Consider the following 18,082-nt stretch of genomic DNA (forward strand, 5'->3'; position numbering starts at 1 on the left):
AAAGAAAAGGAGCAGGAATTGGGTGCACTAAATGAGAAGCATTTTGAATCAAAACAGAAAGATATGCCACTTGAAGAAGCAATGGAGGTATGCGGTCGGGTTGCATAGCTTTAAATTTCATACCACTGAAAGTGTTAATCGTTTATTGGGCATATACATACGTAAGACTCAGCTGATGACGTGGTTCTCCCTGTGCATTAAGCCTTATATAAAAAGATGTCTTGACTGAATGTTAAGATGATTTGTAGAGAAAAGAGCTTTTTCTAATAAACCGCTCAAACGATACAGCAAACAAAAGATTCTTCAATAAGGCACTCAAACGATATAGCTTACAATGACATATTGAGGATTTACGTTCATGTTAAAAACCAAGCTAATTTTTTTCTTGCAGGGGAATTCGTCTTTGAACAAGAGCCTTTTGGAAGAAAATATCCGATTGAAGGAAGTGGTAAAGCTGTTGTCTGTGGAGAATCAAGAGCTTGGAAAGAAAGGCTCTTTGCTTGCTAATGATGTTGAAGCAAAGACAACAGAAGTGAACATCTTGGAAATGCGGATAAAAAACCTGGAGAGTCAAGTCGAGGACAACCTAGTTATTGACTTAGATGAGAAAGATGACGATGAAAAGACCCTTACAGGGGAGGAAGAATGGGAAATGCAGAATGTAGAGGAGGTAAATGAAGTGAATTCTGATGGTGGGTCTGTTACTCTGGAATTCCATCAAAATGAATGGGGTGAGAAAACAAACTTGCAGGACTACTCCAACCAAGTTGAAGAGCTTGAATTGATGCAAGGGTTTTTTGTCAAAATAGCTAAACATCTAAACATTGACGAAGATATCGATTCCCAAGATGGCTATGACGTTGTTGGAAGGAAATTTAAAATGTTCCAAGAAGTTGAGAGCAAAATTGTGGATATAAAAAAGGACAACGAGGATCTTAAAGAAGAAACCAAAGAATTGAAAAGTCTCGTCGAGTTCTTGGAATTCGAGCAAAAATTCACAAAGGAAGATTCTGAGCAATCAAAAGAAGTGAATATCAAATTGAAAAGCAAACTTCAAGAAGCTGTTGAAAATGAAAAAGAAATGCAAGGCCAATTGTCAACATGGAGTCAAATGTGTGGTAAGCTTTTTGCCACTGTTAAAAAGACAGAGCAGAAAGCAAAAGCGATGCGCTCTGTGGAAAGAAGAAACATTGTCGCAGCAAAACGTGTACAAAGAAAACGATTGGAAAAGAAGTTTAAAGGTATTCGTGCTAAACTTGCTGCTTGTGTTGCAAAAGGTAACATTGCAAAGAGTTGTATAGATGCATTGTCAGGTAAGAATTTGGAGCTTGAACTGCAAGTCGATTTGCTTCAATGTAACAACGAAGAGATAAAAAAACAAAAAGATGAATTAGAAAAAGCATACAAGCATGAAATGCAAGACAATATGCGCATGCTAGATGAAGTGGAAGGCTTGAGAGAGGAAGCAGATAAGGTCAAGAGTTTTAGAACAGCCTTGAATGATCAAAGAAAAGAATTAGACTCAGTCAAATGTGAACATTTCACGCTTCTGAAGGAGTTTGAAGAAGAGAAAGTCCTTCATGTTGATTGCCAAAGGAAGCTAAAGGTTGCATTGATATGTAAAGAGATGATCCAGAAAAGACTTGAAAAGGAAGAGAAAGGATATGAAGAATGCGAAAGAAAATTGATTGAGTCAAAGACAGACATGGCCAATGTCCAGGAGAAGTTTCAGGATGACATCCAAGCAATTTTAGAAGAAGTCAGAGTTTTACAAGAGAAAAAAGAAGAAGATCTGAAGGATCTAGAGGGTGAAATGGAGATGCGATTTATGTACGAAACGAAGTTAGAGGAATATATTTCCGAGAAAAAGAAACTGGAAGTAATTCTTGAGAATGCGATTGAGAAAAACCAGGAAGCTGAAAATATAATCTGTGCTTTACACCAGATTATCGAAAAGAAGAAGAAGCCGAAAAGAAGCCGGTTTGCCAGATTCTTTAGACGAGGATCAGAATAAGAAAGCAAACATTTCTCCACTAACAATTTAGTTGTAGTAGTTTTTTCATTCAGTCTAAAAATGACTTTGTAGAACATTTATAAATCTTTCTATTATATTCCTATTTTGTTGAAAGCTTTGTTCTTTGTGTCTGCTTTATTTTCCCATTGAATACTCACTGCGTTTGGTTTTACAAGACTGGTTGTACCTTTCTTGTCTGGTTACATCATGCATCAATACTATTCCATTTTCCCAATAGTTGTTTGAAAGCCAGATATAAACACGGTAAAACAGAAAACCGAAAACACAGGTAAAAACTTTGCTTGATTCAATCTGTTGCAAATCAAAACGAAGCGGCTGAATATCAAGTATCAAATCTTTTACATTCTGAAAAACTGTTTCTGCTTTCTAGGAAGTAAGCATGTTGAACAACAAAAAAGTGAAGATAGGCTCAAGGGTGAATCCAATATATCATTTTTATTTATAAGTAGAAAGTCCAGCATTTTGGCTGCGTACCTCATGTTGCATTGATAGAAATTCTAATGCAACTACGGGAACTTAATAAATCAGAGTGGCTGACAAGACGAACTTCTTTCATGTAGTACTTGTCGGAAAAGTACTACTTGGTGGGTGGCAAGATTTTCGATACCTTCATAACATAACTCTGTATTTTCTTAGTTTCTATTTTAAATATCTTATCAGATTTTAATGAATTTATTTTTGTCTGATTTTGTTGTAAAGCTTGACACGGCAGCCTGTAAGGCTCTTGGGTGATGGGCCTATCGTATATAGAAGTAACAATGAAATAAATAAAACCCACAATGGCTCTTAACTGAGCATATATTAGAACAGTATTAAAGCATAGGGAAAAAATTATCTCACAATAGGCAGAAGGATTGATTTTATGCTGAGCCCTACACACCCCCATTATTGTATTTAAATATCTAATGATAATGATGAAATGATACAAGGGTCAGAGAGAAAAACTTCAAACTTCCAATAATTCTTACGTAATCCTAATACCTCATTGATGAGCAATACTGAAGAAACTGATAAAAAATACACAATAGAATTACATCTTCAATATCTGCATCAACAACTATTGAGTCTAGAAAAAATTTTGCCAGATTAATTTCTTCAGTGATTGCACATTATGACTTAATCTTCTCCCATTCCTCCGCGATAGCAACTTTATCGACCTCTGAAGGAGGCCCATAAATTCCATATTTTCTATTTTCGACGACAAATGCTTTACCATGGCGATTAAAACGTATGAGTTGGCCATTGATAGGTCGTTTCTGGTTCCTTCGAACTATCAGTTTTTCTTTCAGTTTTATCGGGGATTTCAGCAAATCAGATATTCTTTCTTGTAGATCATATAATGATAGTTCTTCAGGCTTTTCATTTTCCCAATCTTCAGTTTTCTAAAAAGATAGTGAATAAATACAGTGTCAACCGTTTTCATCCTCAAAAATCATACCAAACTCCAAATGATACTTAAAAAATCTTACATGAACCAAAAATAATGATAGGTAAACATATATAATGATAGATAATTTATGATAATGGGGTTTAGAAATTAAACTTATGGGACCAAACACTTTTACATTTTGAGAAACTGTGTAGGCAAGTTTAGAACAGCCTTCGTCATAAGACTCTTAGCAAGGGAGCAGTAAACAGCTGCCCTAGTAATCTCCAGGTGAGCTAATTCTAGATAAATAAGAACATAAACAAAGAAAAAATTTATATCAAGGAGAGCAATTTGCTTTTCAAAAGCAATTTAGGAGGGCAATCTGTAGCTCCCCTCCAGCATTTGAAGAGACCCTGGAGAGGAGCAAAAGCTATGGCTCTCCTCAAATGACCAGGCCCGTTTAGAACAAAATAAATTGCTAAGTAATTTATCTTGAAAATCGGAGATGAAATAGAATTTAGTCAACCACATACCCAAGATTCTTGATACAAAGCTGCTAAAAGATAAAAAGCGTATTCTTTGTTCTGTTGCCTTGTTGGACACCTAGAAAAATGAAGTATTTGTGATTTAAAAAGAAACTGAGTTTAAGATGAAATTTTTGCTTTATTTATGAATTTTCATCCTACAATCAGATCAAGTAGTGTTCAATGTGAAATGTTCACTCGGAGTAGCAGCTTTAAACAAAATTGTTGAACACTTAGATATATATACATGTATGTTAATATAAGATTTACACAATTTGGTGTATAGAACAAGACGGTTCTAAGTTGCCAGGGGTGGATCCAGAGCAAATTTGAAGTAGGGGCAGTTGGTAGTGGAGGCGCTAAAAAATTTGCAAAAATTGGTGACGAGAGTTCGCTGTATACAACAATTTCAGATCCATTTTCGGAATAAACAACATAACTTTGAAGTAATCCTTGAAGCAAATTAACCAATCGGTCTCAGAAACTTTTTCACTTGATTCTCGTTCTTCAAAAGGGGCGCATAATTTCCAAAAAAGGGGCGCCAGACTTGCTTCAACTCGTTGAAGGAGGGGCAACTGCCCCTAGTTACCCCCCCTTGAATCCGCCACTGTAAGTTGCTACCCCGAATTTCACGCTTAATACTTTTAGAGCGTGAAACTCTGAGAGGCAACTTAAAACCATCTTGTTATATACACAAAAAACTATGCAGCTCTGCCAATACAGTATTGAGCACTCTATGACAGACAGATAAACAGAAATTTTCATGAAGCACGAGATTTATCCAGGCAGTTAACAATCATTGTCATGTCATTAATATAATAGAGTATATGTCATACAATGTCAGGCAACTTTTAATTAGAAAAAAATTGTATTTAGAAAAAAGAGTGAATAAGAAAATGTTTGAAATATCATTAATACAAATTACTCTGTTTTGGCATACATAATCTTAACTGAAATCCAGAATTATATTGTAAATCATACCAATAAAAATAGAGAAATTATAGAAAAATATGTTGCAAGCAAAGAAGCAAAATGGTAAAGACCTACCTGTCTTCGCTGATTGATAACTCATCTGTATTTTTACAGTATCTCTCAGGACCAGCAAGTAGAATCATTTTTGTTCTAGCATGAGCGTCAAGATCTAAGTCCTTCAGGTAAACCTGAAAATACAGATTATCAAATAACAAAATACTAATCAGAAACAAATAAACGAATTTAGCAATGTACATAAGAACTTTAAAATGTAAATTATATCCTTTTCAACAGCCATTGGAAGATACAACCTGGGAAAGCATTCATGATCGGGAAAAGCAAAATACAACACAGAGGAAAGTGCAGTGGTGACGTAGTCATGGCCCATTAACACACGCATATAAAATTTTGGGTGTATACTATGCAGCATTCGGGCTGATTGTAAGGGAAAACTCTTCACAATCTACATTTTAACAAGAAGAAAAAGTGGCCAAAGATATCACAAACTATAATTAAATTTTTTGTCTCCTAAACAGATCGAATTTTTGAAATAAAAATAGTAAGTGAAATCACGTAACCGTAAAATTTCCGAAAACGACTCTGGGGCTTATAAAGATTTTTAAGGTGGGTCGTATATTTAGGGGGACTACATTCGGGGGGCTATTATTGGATTTCAGTTAATCTCAAAAGTAAAGAAATAAAACACAAATGGTATTAAAAGGTTTCAAGTTCTAAGTTGAGATTGGAGCAGACGGATTCGTTTATGACTTCTTCAGATTGAATATTGTATCAAAACTTTTCATTTGTTTTCGAGTTATGATATTACAGAATAATGTTCCTCTCCGATACCATATTCATTACTCTCTTCATTTGTCATTTTAGAGCTCGTATTCTACATTTGTTGTTTCCTTGGGAATAGCATACTCAAGGAGATTATCTTATCTATGCACTAGAAATGCACTAGAAAGAAAAATTGAATAATTGAATTATGGAGGGGCGTATATTTAAAAGTGAGTCAACCTCTCAGAAATATGGTGCATACATTCAAATGGGACTATATTCGGAGGGGGGACTATACTTGGAATTTTACGTGCATTCACTGACCTTCAAAGTGACTTTCTTGGAAGCTGGATGTCGAATTGACGGACCAGAATATATGTAATTATTTGTTACAATTCTGACTGGCTTGTTGCCAATATCTTCTGGCCATGGTGTGCAGTAGGCTGTTAAAAAATTATCAGTTATGATTCTGCTATTGTGAAATTTTTCTTATAAAGTGCCTATATAAATCTGCAAAATAGATTTAAACAGCTTCTAGATATAGTCTTATTGACACAAATTTTTTTGACAAATATTGATTACTTCAAAAACCTTTTCCCCTATATCCACGGTTTTAAGCAAATTGGGAGTGGCACCATCTACAACTGGAAATTTTCCTGGGGCCACTACAACAAAAAGCCATTACCTAGAGCACTGTTACACTCAAGGGAGGATGAATCTGTACAACAATTGGCTGCCATTGAAGTAAAAAGATTTCTCACTCAAAATTAAAGGTCATATACCCTTTGTCTTTGCAACATGTTAAAAACAAATTGAATGTAACGTTTTTTCAAGAATATGAATCCTCTTTTAATTATCCAACCTTAAATTCAACAAAATACCCATGTTTAAGAGAAATTGTGTAAGTGCATCAAGTAATTTTTGGTAAAATGGATACTTTCTAACGATTTTTTGGCTAGTAAAACTTACTTTTGAGAGCTTCACAATGTCTTTGAATAGCAGGTGGAGTAAGGTGGAAAAAATTTGGAATCTATTGAAAAAGTAAAACATATCTAGAATACTTTCCATCAAATATTGCTAAAAATTAATATATTGACAGATAAAAGCACTGAAAAGATGGAAAATAAGGTGAGATAAGCAATTTCTTTTCATTTACACATGGTAGCCCTATCAGCGGAAACAGATGCTATATAGGAAACTGTGTCATACTTTCCATTAAAAGTAAAATAAATAAAATTACTTAAAGCTTTAGATAAAATTAATTTAAAAATAAATAAATAAAAGATAAAAACTACTACTGATTTAAGAATGGTTTCAGGTTAGAATCTAAGATTTAGTAGATACAGAATAACCTTGTTTCAGGCAATAAAAATTATTAGATTCATATCAGTGGTGTTGAATCAAATATGATTCATATCATATTTGGGGGGGGGGGGCTGTCCATTGTATTTCTTCACATTTAGTGCACTGTTAAAAAGGATTATAGTAAAGTTTTACAATTATTGGGGGAGAGCTTTGGTCCTAGTCCCCTCTAGCCCCCTCCTGATTACGATGGCCCTGCATATGAAATAAGAATGTCTATACTAATGTAGGTACTATACCTTGAGCAGCTCTATATTTCCTTGAGCAACCGGAGGAATGTCACCAATTCTGTTTGGACGGGCCCTACCCATGCGTATTGGCAATGGGACAATTGCTGGATTGAATGATTGGGCAACAGCAAAGATGCTTGGCCAGTCCGCTTTTTCAGGCACAATCCTTTCTGCTTTTGTAAGATTCTGGAAAAAACCAGAAAATCTAAATAACTTTGATGCTTGATAATTGAGACTGGAAACTTTTTCCATCGCACACTAGATATATTCCACCAAATTATTAGTGCAGTGTACAGTTTTAACAATGCATAGAGTTACTTTGTGCAACTGGCAGTGCAAATATCACTTGTGAACATTGCATAGCCTGGCAGAATTACGCAATGTTATTGGTATTTGAGCTTTATTTAGCATTAAACATCTTGGCCATAAAATACAATATATTGACCAGGCAAATTTTCTGTAAGTTTAAGGTCAGACTGCATAAAAGATGTCCCAAGCTGACTTTTCGCACAAGTAACACTGTTTCCCATCTGGCTTGATTCTTTCACCTTAGTTTGTGGCTTTATCCTAAGAAGATTGGCTGTCATATATTTTGTTATATTGAGGGACAATGGATTTTCACACCTTTAGTTAAGTTGTTTATGGCAATATGATTCCATTGTAAGTTGTAGTTTGTGACTCAGAATAACAAGTTTAAAATGAAATACGAGCATCTTTTTACCATTACCTGAGCCTTAAATCTTATATACAGAGGATATTACATTGGGCATGTTTTTCAACAATTGAAAAAGAAATAAGCTTTTACAACTTGTTTATATTTTCTTAAGAAGATAAAAAAGAGGTTATCTACATTTATGGGGGAATTTTTGCTTTAAATAAATTCAACCCTGCTTCCTGATACCTACATAAATAAAGCTAAAGAATTTTATTTTTCAATATCATCTATATATTTTCAAATATAATTTTAATTTTACCTTTCTTTTGTTTCTATACACCTTAACTTTTGACCTTCCTCCAGCCCTTTGATGATTAGCTAAAAGAACAAATTGAATTATAACTGATGAGTTTAACAGAAAAATCCTGTTGCATAATGAAAATAAAAATTATTTATGACCAAATTGTCAATTCTATGCTACCAATGAAAATGTCAAGCTCGGTCAGTACATTATCAAATTTTCACTGGGAGTGAGGAAAATCATCAACTTTCTATAATTTCCGTTGTAGGAATCACGAGGTGTGGTCAAATTGAGAGACAAGGATACTGTGGGACCAGGATACTGTTCGATAAGCACCAGACTGCACATTTTTAGGTATGCACCAGGGGAAATGAGGCTTGCAAATGCTATTGTAAAATAAAATCTCACAACTCTTAACCTTCTTTATTGCAACATTATTTGTACCCCTGTGCAAGCAGCAGAAAATAATTCCTTGTACATTTAATGGGTTTTGCGTACAGGGCCGCACCTTCTGCTGTGCAGCACTGTAAGGTAGTAGAGCAAGAGTGCATTTTCCAGTGAACTGGAATCACTCATTTTTTGAAAATTTTCTTACCCTTCTGCGGCAACCATGGTGCCGCCTCGGGCAGTAGGAATTTCGAGACGTTTTTTATAATAAAGGACGCATACTCATTAAACATAAAATGTTAAGCAAATAAATTCTGATTTCTTGTACACAGGGTAAAAATGTATTTGTTCGACTCATTGATTGATTTTTTAAAGTCCAAGAGGCAAAGCTTATGCCTCATAAATACCTGGGCACAAAGCCCTAAAAATGTCAGTGCGAACCTGTTTGCATAAAGTTAAAATTTGGTAGAGTGGATGGAGTGGAGTACCGGCGCTACTTGGTGCATGATGGATTATCTATGGCGCACATATGTGGCGTACCAGACTGCAAAGTTTGGGTATGCGCAGGGAACGCGCAATAACTTTTTGCTCAAATCCCGGCCACGCATTTTTGCAAATTTAGATTAATCCGAGCAGTTGGAACATGGACTTTTGTGTGAATTCCGCGCATAACCTAATCTCGAGCCCTAAATATGTTATTTAAAAAAAATCCCAGAGATTTTAACCTGTCATTTTGCAACAGGATTTGTTCCCGCGCAAGCGTAGGCGACAGAAAATAATTCCCCGCGCACAAAAAAGACTTTGCACTCTGGGTGGCGTACCAGGTTCATACTTTCCAGAGTTATACAAATTAAATCTACAAACAATCAGCCTTTCTTTCATATGTTTTGAAATGTTGTGTACCGTTTGTTCAAAGAAAAAAGATCTGACCAACGCTTTATTTATTTCCATATCTATTAGGCCGTTTGCACACAATTCTTGACAAGCGAGGCATGTCGGATTGGATGATCACTTCTTTGTTTCACATGTTGTTAAATGTAAATGTTAAGTGAATTGACATAACTTTGCAAATTGGAGAAAAACTGCTCTCGTGTCAAACAAAAAGCAACAAAAATTAGAACATAAAGGTTAGATGATTGCACAGACTTTCTTCAAGTGGTTATTTAATGTTTTGTTGTGATACTCTGCTGCCTGATGACTTACCTTTCATCATATGGGAAGCAGCAGACCCTGCCGTTGTTGCTTGTCGCGCCCATTTTAACTCAGATAGCAGCTTCTGGGTCGAAGAAAGAAAAAAATTGCCACGAACCATTTGAAACATTGTATTTTAGGGCCTGCTAGTTTAAAAGTAGCAGCTCCAAACTCAAAGACGATGGTTAGACTAATGAGGTTTGCTAGCATTTTAAAAATGTCTCGACACCAAAATGAGACTTCTCTGCCTTGCTGAAGGAAGATGGCCGCCTATGTTCTGTGCAGATTGAGCGGGAAGCCGTTTCACAGTGCATGTAGAGCTCAGTTACTTGACACTGTTCTGAAGAATTTGTGCAGTAACTCTTGTAAGAGTTGTACAACATTTTTCTAGTTTTAGGAGATGTCAGTTTGTCACAGATTGGAAATAAATTTTTAAAGTCTTAAATCAATGAAAGTTAATTACTAAGCTAGAAAAATCAAGTATTTTTCTTTTGTCATTTATGTAATAAGATTTTTACAGACAAATTATGATTAACATTGCGCGCTCTGGTTTCCGTTTAATTTTCGACATCAAATATTATCGGCTCTAAATGTAACGACATGATTGATATTTAATTTGGCAGGGTCCAATTAAATACCATGAAACCTATGAAACCATCTGTTGATATTTTTCAGCTCAAGCTACTGCTGCAAGCGGATTGAATTTAAAACAAAAGGAAGATGTAAAAAAGGTAAGGTCATAATGAATATGCTCCAAATTATAAATCAAGAATAGATTATGAAGACTTGTTTACATATGCTCCATTTGTTCCAGTTTGAATCCATCTAAATAAGAACTGCTTTCGGTTTCAATAAATTGGTACCAAGCTGAGACTGTTTCCATTTCAATATATTAGGAACAAGTACATTGTAAGTATGTGTTATTAAAGACCTTTGGTGTCAGGCTACACCTTGTCCAGACTGTAAAGTATTTTTTTTGTGCGGGGAACACCAGAACAATAATTTTTATATCTGCAGATGACAAACGTTTCCCAGGAAATTGTGCACAGAATTCGTAGCAAAGGCTTTTGAAGAGACCTTGTATTTTTTGTTTTTACTTGTTATCAGAAGTCAGAAGTTTAAATGGTGGAATATTTGCGAGAAAGATGACAAACAAATACTGTGCACTATCCTGTGAATCTACAGCAGATCCTTAATAATGTGCGGACCTAATGAAGGATAAAGATTATTGCATGGTGAATCTTTCCTGGCAAAGACCAAACTTTGCAATCTGGCATGTGGCCATTAGAAAACCAACAATTGCATTTTTATAAAAAGTCCACTGCTGTTTTGCAGTAAAATTTGTCTTGTCTTATCAACTAAACACTCTCTGATAGTTTGATCACATATTTAGAGCACTCTTTCCTTTAAGTTTTTGAATAACTAAGGCTATCCAGCATCAGCCCCCATTTGGATCCAAAAAACTACCATTTCTACTCAAAAATAGAGTTTTAATATAAGGATCAACATTACTGACCATTTGACCTGCTGGGGGAAGTACTGCACCCCCAAGAAGAAAACAATACATCTGCAAGAATATACATAAAGAAATTAAACACAAAGAAATTGAAATGCCTTTTTTTAAGCTTAGGTAGGCTGTTGCCCTTCCAGAAATAGAAGCTACAATAACACCTCTGGTAGACAGGACCAAAAACCATGAATGTTTATACAGTGTTTTTCATGAATTGACTTGCATAGAGTAGAAAAACTGGAACCAAAGGTTTACTGCAAATGTACTTTTGCTTGCCTCAAAAGTGTTGCGTGACCTTGCAGAAGACTGTTGCTTTAATAAATGTAATAAAACCTCTGAGGCAAGTTTCTAATTGAAAGACATTAGAATATTCATCATTGTGGCATAACTGAAATTGAAAATTAACACTTTTAAATTAACAAAATTAACTCAATGCCTATAAGATATCAGGAATGAAATAAGTTTTCATTGATCAAGAATGGAAGCATATTTGGACCCAAACTTCATAGTTAATACAGAATTCAAAACATCTTAGGGTTAACATTTTCTTTGTGTTCAATGTATTTTGGATGAAGTTTTGTAACTGAATTTTGGTATTTCATGCTGTCTTGCCATGCAACATAAGTCATGTAAAAAGACCAGCTATATATCTCAATTTAAATTTTGTTCAATCTACTTAAATGTTGTTCAAGAGATTTGGTTGCACTGATCAGATATAATTCTGAAAAGGAAGATGAATATTTAATAGACAATATCTATTAGTTCAGAGGTGATGCCATTTAAAGAATTTGCACTGTTTCATATGACATTTACATGACTAGCAAATCTGGCCTTCAAAGGGTTGATAGAATACATCTCTGGGTTTTGCACAGCTTAGCAAGTGAAATACTGGGAACATTTTTTTTAATCAGAACCCACTGAGTGAGGCAATTAAAGAAGAGTAATATTCAATTCGTTTGAAGAATTTTTTGATTGCCAGTCTCTAAATTGAAGATATGCATGATGGTTATGGTGAGGACACAATGTGGTACCCTGTTAAGAAATATTCATATCAACTTCCTCAAATCAACTGTTCTGTACTATTCAAATCAACTTTCCATTTTAGTTAAACTTTATTGTTTGTATTGGCTTGTTTTAGATTAAAAAGGACATGCTGCTCCAATTTTCAGTTTGAAATTTTGTTTGTTTTTGGTGATATTAGATTTGGCCATGTAAGAGGCACAATACATTCATTCATATGCTTTCATTATGTCCAGGGGCAGCTGGCACCAGAAATAAACTGTTGTTAGTCAGCCAATCAGTGGCAGAAATTATGACATGGAGGGCTCCCCCCAACTGCGTTTTTGTTTGGGAATTTGGTCTTTCAAACCCCTGATATGTTGAGTCTGTTTTCTTGTCAAAAAAGTAAAATAATGTACACAGGGCATAGTTATAGTGGTGGTTTTGATAGCCAAACAAAATGTAATTCAAAACTACAATCCTCAATTCATTTCAAGCCAACCTCAAAAACAGCGCCTTGATTGCACTGGAATGGGCTGCTACAGCAATGTGTTCTAAGGGCCCGGCTGACCTTCAATGTCTCATGGGTTTTATCAATGGGGCCCCAGCAACATTTCGGTTACTGGGTTATTAGAAATGGCTTTTTAATAACGGGGCCATCAAAGTCATGGAAAAAACAGACCATCCTGGATATAATAGAGCTCTAAACAATACAAAGACCTGATAATTTCACCTTCTGAAAATCTACCAACACAAAACATGGCCAACAAATAATATTTTTTTTATTTCTTCCCTGCAAATCCACGGGATACCAACCCAAGTCTTTGGGTTGGCCATCGTTTATAAGCAAAAAAGTGGTTCATGCGTTAGACTTATACCAGAGAAAATCTTGAGAAACAACCCAGTGCACAGAACAAGTTTGAATTATGGTAGTTATTTTGTTTGCGCTTTTGTTTCATGAAGAAAGCAGCCGATATCACAAAATGTGTTATTAGACTGAGGAGGCTAATAACATGCGAACAAAATATGATTGCCTTATTCCCTGTTTCTATGACGAATAGTCACATTCACAGAGCTAAAGCAAAGGAAATGTACTATTTGCATTATTAGAAATGAAAATAATCAATGACGGCAACTACAAGCCTGTAGCTTTGAAAAAAAACTGTTATTAGACTAATAACACAAATAACGCTGTAAGCTGCCCCTGATTATATCACACTCAACTGAAAATGAATTTTTATCTATTTCAGAATGACTTCACTTTGATAGAATACACTTCTGGTCCTTGTACTGCCGACAAAATTATTCTTCAGGCTGACAAATTTGGCTCAAGTTTAATGGACTGTGTCAGTTCTGATTTTGTAATGGATAAAGGCTTGGCAAAACATTTCAAAAGAGCTTTTCAACACAAAGAGATATTACAACAATCTGGTATGTGAACTTCTTATAACAATTATAACTGAATCTTCAGACAATTCATGGTCAGAGTATGTTAAATTTTCTAAATAGGCACACGTGGTTATTAGCTTGCAACTGGAAAGACATTTTTCCCAAGACTTAATAAATATCAACTTTGGTCAACATAAACTTCTGTTAGCAATTGCTTTCAAAATAAAGAACAATTTTAAACATACTTAAACTTCTAATCTGATACTGTTTAGAGTTTAAAATGTCAGAATATTGGCCGAAAAATCTTAGCAAGGTAATATCTATCTACACCTAGCTGTGGATCAAAATATGCTTATGCGAAACACAATTTAAGCACATGACTAAAAGTTGCGGAACAGTGCCACTTGCCTATTGAAAATATCACCAGTAAAAGTTATACTCTGAAGAGTGACAGAGTAAAAGCTTATTTATGTTTTGAAGGGTTTGAATCTTGTCAAAGCCATTTTTATATTCAGCGCCACCAAACAATTTATGTTTGGGTGGGATTTTTTCTGTTGATTTGACATTTTCTTGCCATTCTCTGCCAATTATAGAGGTGTGTTACCCTACTGAAAATTGACTCTATATAAAAAAACCTGTCTGTTTCTGTCCTTTTTGCCATTTTAGTCTTCTTCTTTATGTGTCATGCGCTAAGGCGTTGACGATCATGCTCCTCCAAATTTCTCTATCTTGACATGCTAGAATGAGTTCATTTCCATTTGTCCTGTTAGTCCATTATTTGATGACTGCCCAAATACGTCATTCTCTGTCTGCCTCTTGCTCTTAGGTTCTCTATGCCTTTTCTCCTCATAACATATCCCAAAAATGTCATTTTCCTGTTTTTGGTGGTCTGTAACAATTTTCGCTTCATATTAGCAATTGTGAGTACTCGCTCATTTGATATCTTACCAGTCCATGAAATCTACTGATAGTTAATTACATTGTTAATCTGCAGTTTTTCTTTGTAACACATTGTTGTAGATTTCCCCTTTTTTTGACAGAGTAGGTGAGATTTTTCCCCATTTTCTTGTAGAAATTGTTTGACATCTATTGAGACAATTTCTGATTTTTTCCATAGGTACACCTCCAGGAAAAGCTGCTGTGGTTCCTTACAAAAACTGTTATATTTATTACTTGGTAAGATTTGGAACTTTACAGTTTAATAAGATTTTGGAATATTTTTGATTATATATCTGAATAAACAGTGTTTTTCCACCAAAGGGTCCCGCAAATTATTTTCCTTTTGACTGTCTCTGCTTTTAGTGGTCAGTGACAGACTATCAAAAACAGAGATAGCAAAAACAATAGCACTTTAGCACAGAATGCTTTAGTTTTGTGATCTTAATCTAAATCGAATATAATTTTAAGCTTCAACCAAGTAACTTGTCTAATTCCATTATTTATAAAATGTACATACATAAGATTGTGTACATGTATTGCTTATGAAAGCATTCACTTCATAATGAAATACAGGAACCAAAAACTAATGTTCTGAACTTGAAAGCATCTTCCTTGTATTCTTTATGTGGATTTGTTCTGTTTTTGATTGTTTAATTGGTATCTTTTGACCATTTGATATCATTTGGTTTCATTTTAAGCTTCCTTTTTTCAGGGGTACATTTCAGTCTTTAAATACTTGTAATGCAATGGCCCCTGTGAAAGTAAAAACAAATTCAAAACCTACTTATATATAATCTTAATAAAGTCATATTATTAATAATCATCTAATGCAAAATAAAAAAGAAAGGAAACAGAGAAAGACATAAGAAGATTTTTTATGTTAGTGACGCTTTCAAGTTTTCAGTTTCGCTTGTAAGAATGAATGCAGGACGGCCATATTGCAACATTGATTCATTTCTGCATTCGTTCATCATTAATTTCGAAGTTGTAATGGAATGAAAATTTAACTATTTTTCAAGGTAACAAGAGAAAGATGGTGGGACAGAGGCTGCTACAAGTATCTCAAGTTAGCTTTGCAAGATGCCAAAGAGCACATTGAAAACAATGGAGTAGATGAAGTTTGTATGGGTCGTCTTGGCTCAGGTGTAGATGGTCTGGACTGGATGAAAGTTCGTGAATTGATAAAAGACACTTTTAAAGATACGGGAATTACAATAAAAGCTCAATTAACAAGGTAAAATCTATGGTATTTTGTGCGAATGTTTTTGGCTTAAATTTAGCAGTTTTTGTTATAAATATGTAGATAAGAAATATAACTTTGAAAAATATTTTTCCTCTATCTTACTCTATGTAGCTTTCAATCTAGTTTTTGATTGCAAAGTGTCAGATTCAACTCTGCTCGGGTGCACCAGGGTGAAAATTAGATACAGGTGGTTCTGTGTGAAGAACATTGTGCCATGTGCTATCGAACATTCTTCTTTCTTTAGACGGTTTTTTCCGATACCTATTTGGTGACAAATTACATGTAGCACTACAGACATTTAATAGGCCAGGCTGTATGCTGACGTTGATAGTGACGCGAGAGTTAAATTAAAGTCTTCATGACAAGTTTTCTCAAATGAGAGTTCCCATTAATTTCTCATCTTATTAACCTTCCAATTGAGATTCTGAGCTCTTCTAAACTTTTTCTTGATAAGGAAAACCAGTTTTTTACTCAGACTTTCTTTCTAAGCGTTTTGTACAGTTTTATCTCTGCTGCCTTTTCGTTGCTCCTTTTTGCTTTTTGGCTGAGAAAGACTTCGCTCAAGCCTAAATGTTTTTCCACTAGCGGCTTGGTACAATTTGAAAAGGCAAGTTGGTTCTTCCTAAGGTAACGTGAAATCCTAGAAAACTTTGCGAAAAAATCAAAGAGCAAAGAAAGTTTGTTATAGTGCTGCAAAGTTTTGAAAGCAAAGCAGAGGTCAACCGAACATAATATTCTAAGGCAATTTTAAGCATTTAGGTAGAAAGTAACGCGTTTTTTATCCATGCGAAGATCCTTGGGGAACACAAGGAGAAATCTTCGGTAAGATTTTTTTTGAGAGTGCAACCAGTTGGATTTTGACTGTGCCCGTAGCTTCTTTATTTAATCGCCGATATGGATGAAAATCGCTGCTACTTTGTAATAATCCTGTCGACTTTCCTGTACTCTCTGCTTCTTTAGTTGTTCTTTCATGTGGTTTGCAAACATTCCTCGGAAAATTTATCCATCCTTTAGTCGCGTGTCTCTGGTTCTTGGGCTGCATTATTTCCAACCTCAACAACTGCCGTCTTCTAAAGCTGTTTTGGTTTGAAATTAAGACTTGAATGCCCAAGTATTATCCAGATTTATTCGCTTGAATGTTTGAATATGCCAATGATTGTTATCCAATTTCTTTCAAATGCCCTGTTTAACCGTATAGGATGAGTCTGTCATCTGAACTTGATCCCTTTTTGGTACCGATGAAAAAGAGGATTTTCTTAATGAATCTTCTGTAACCTGATGTTGCATTTGCAATGGAAGACGTCATTGGTGATTTTCGTCTTATATCCAACCTTTCTCCAATATAAAATTTCACTGTTGTGATGCAACAATAGGTTTGACGTCAGACTTGTGAATGATTTTTAGCTAGGTTCATCTCGTGCAGAAAAGAGATTAAAAGTGGTCCAACTGGCGTTTGTAGTTGAAACACAGTACACAAATGGAGATAGTTAGTTCCAAGCGATAATTCTCCCCCATCTTTGGCCCTCTTAAATCTTCCCAATCAATGGCCCCCTTTTTTGCAAGATATATGCAGTATTTACAATCAAATGTATAAAACCCTTTTCGGTATTATGCTATGTGACGTAACAAGCGATGAGAAATGCTTTATTTCCTTTTTTAATCCTTGGAAAGCGGATTCCTGTACTGCCTGCCCTACTAAAAATGTTTTTTCGACTTTTATGCATTGATGTAATGTCACCTATGTGAACCAGAAAAGGTTTGATCTTCCAAAGGTCACATTCTAAAAAGCATCAAAGGAAATCTATCAGTCTTTCGTCCCTATTTTCTTAGGTACCATCTGCACTTAGAAGGGGGTCAATATTTAATCGACAACCCCTGTTCCTTTTTACTATACCTGGATCCACAATGTCCAAAAGCCAGTTTCCATTACGATCGCATTGACCGCGCGAGAAAGCGTAAATTAAACCTACCGTATTCTCAGAAGTGCGTTGGCTCAGCCGCGCGACTGGAGTGCAGTATGTGGAAACCCACCTTGGCTGACAGTAAACTTTTTTGCTGGAGTAATTCAACATAAATCTCATTAGTGGAACGAAAAAGGCAGTGTAACAGAGCAGAACCTTGGAGCTAAAATACAATAGCCTTGTGTAGCAGTTCTTACAGTCACATTAGCTCTAGTATTAGTTTTACAGTGAAGCT

At 35.1% G+C, this 18,082-nt stretch overlaps 2 protein-coding genes across 2 annotated transcripts; one reads left to right on the top strand and one right to left on the bottom strand.

Moving 5' to 3' along the window:
• Positions 1–2,987: 2,987 nt before the first annotated feature.
• On the bottom strand, positions 2,988–10,015 carry LOC135681122 (small ribosomal subunit protein mS35). Its single transcript, XM_065195427.2, has 8 exons — positions 9,819–10,015; positions 8,247–8,305; positions 7,282–7,458; positions 6,650–6,710; positions 6,005–6,123; positions 4,976–5,088; positions 3,938–4,007; positions 2,988–3,417 (listed from the first exon to the last, which is right to left on the bottom strand). Exons 1-8 carry the CDS (start codon positions 9,934–9,936, stop codon positions 3,145–3,147), a joined length of 990 nt encoding a protein of 329 aa, XP_065051499.2. The 5' UTR covers positions 9,937–10,015; the 3' UTR covers positions 2,988–3,144.
• A 6-nt stretch (positions 10,016–10,021) lies between these two features.
• LOC135681139 (ADP-ribose glycohydrolase OARD1) lies at positions 10,022–15,980 on the top strand. Its single transcript, XM_065195450.2, has 5 exons — positions 10,022–10,171; positions 10,482–10,537; positions 13,566–13,746; positions 14,822–14,880; positions 15,663–15,980. Exons 1-5 carry the CDS (start codon positions 10,069–10,071, stop codon positions 15,879–15,881), a joined length of 618 nt encoding a protein of 205 aa, XP_065051522.1. The 5' UTR covers positions 10,022–10,068; the 3' UTR covers positions 15,882–15,980.
• Positions 15,981–18,082: the final 2,102 nt, after the last annotated feature.

Source organism: Rhopilema esculentum, chromosome 17 (assembly GCF_057945365.1).
Source record: "Rhopilema esculentum isolate cy_ngs chromosome 17, ASM5794536v1, whole genome shotgun sequence".
NCBI classification, from domain to species: Eukaryota; Metazoa; Cnidaria; class Scyphozoa; order Rhizostomeae; family Rhizostomatidae; genus Rhopilema; species Rhopilema esculentum.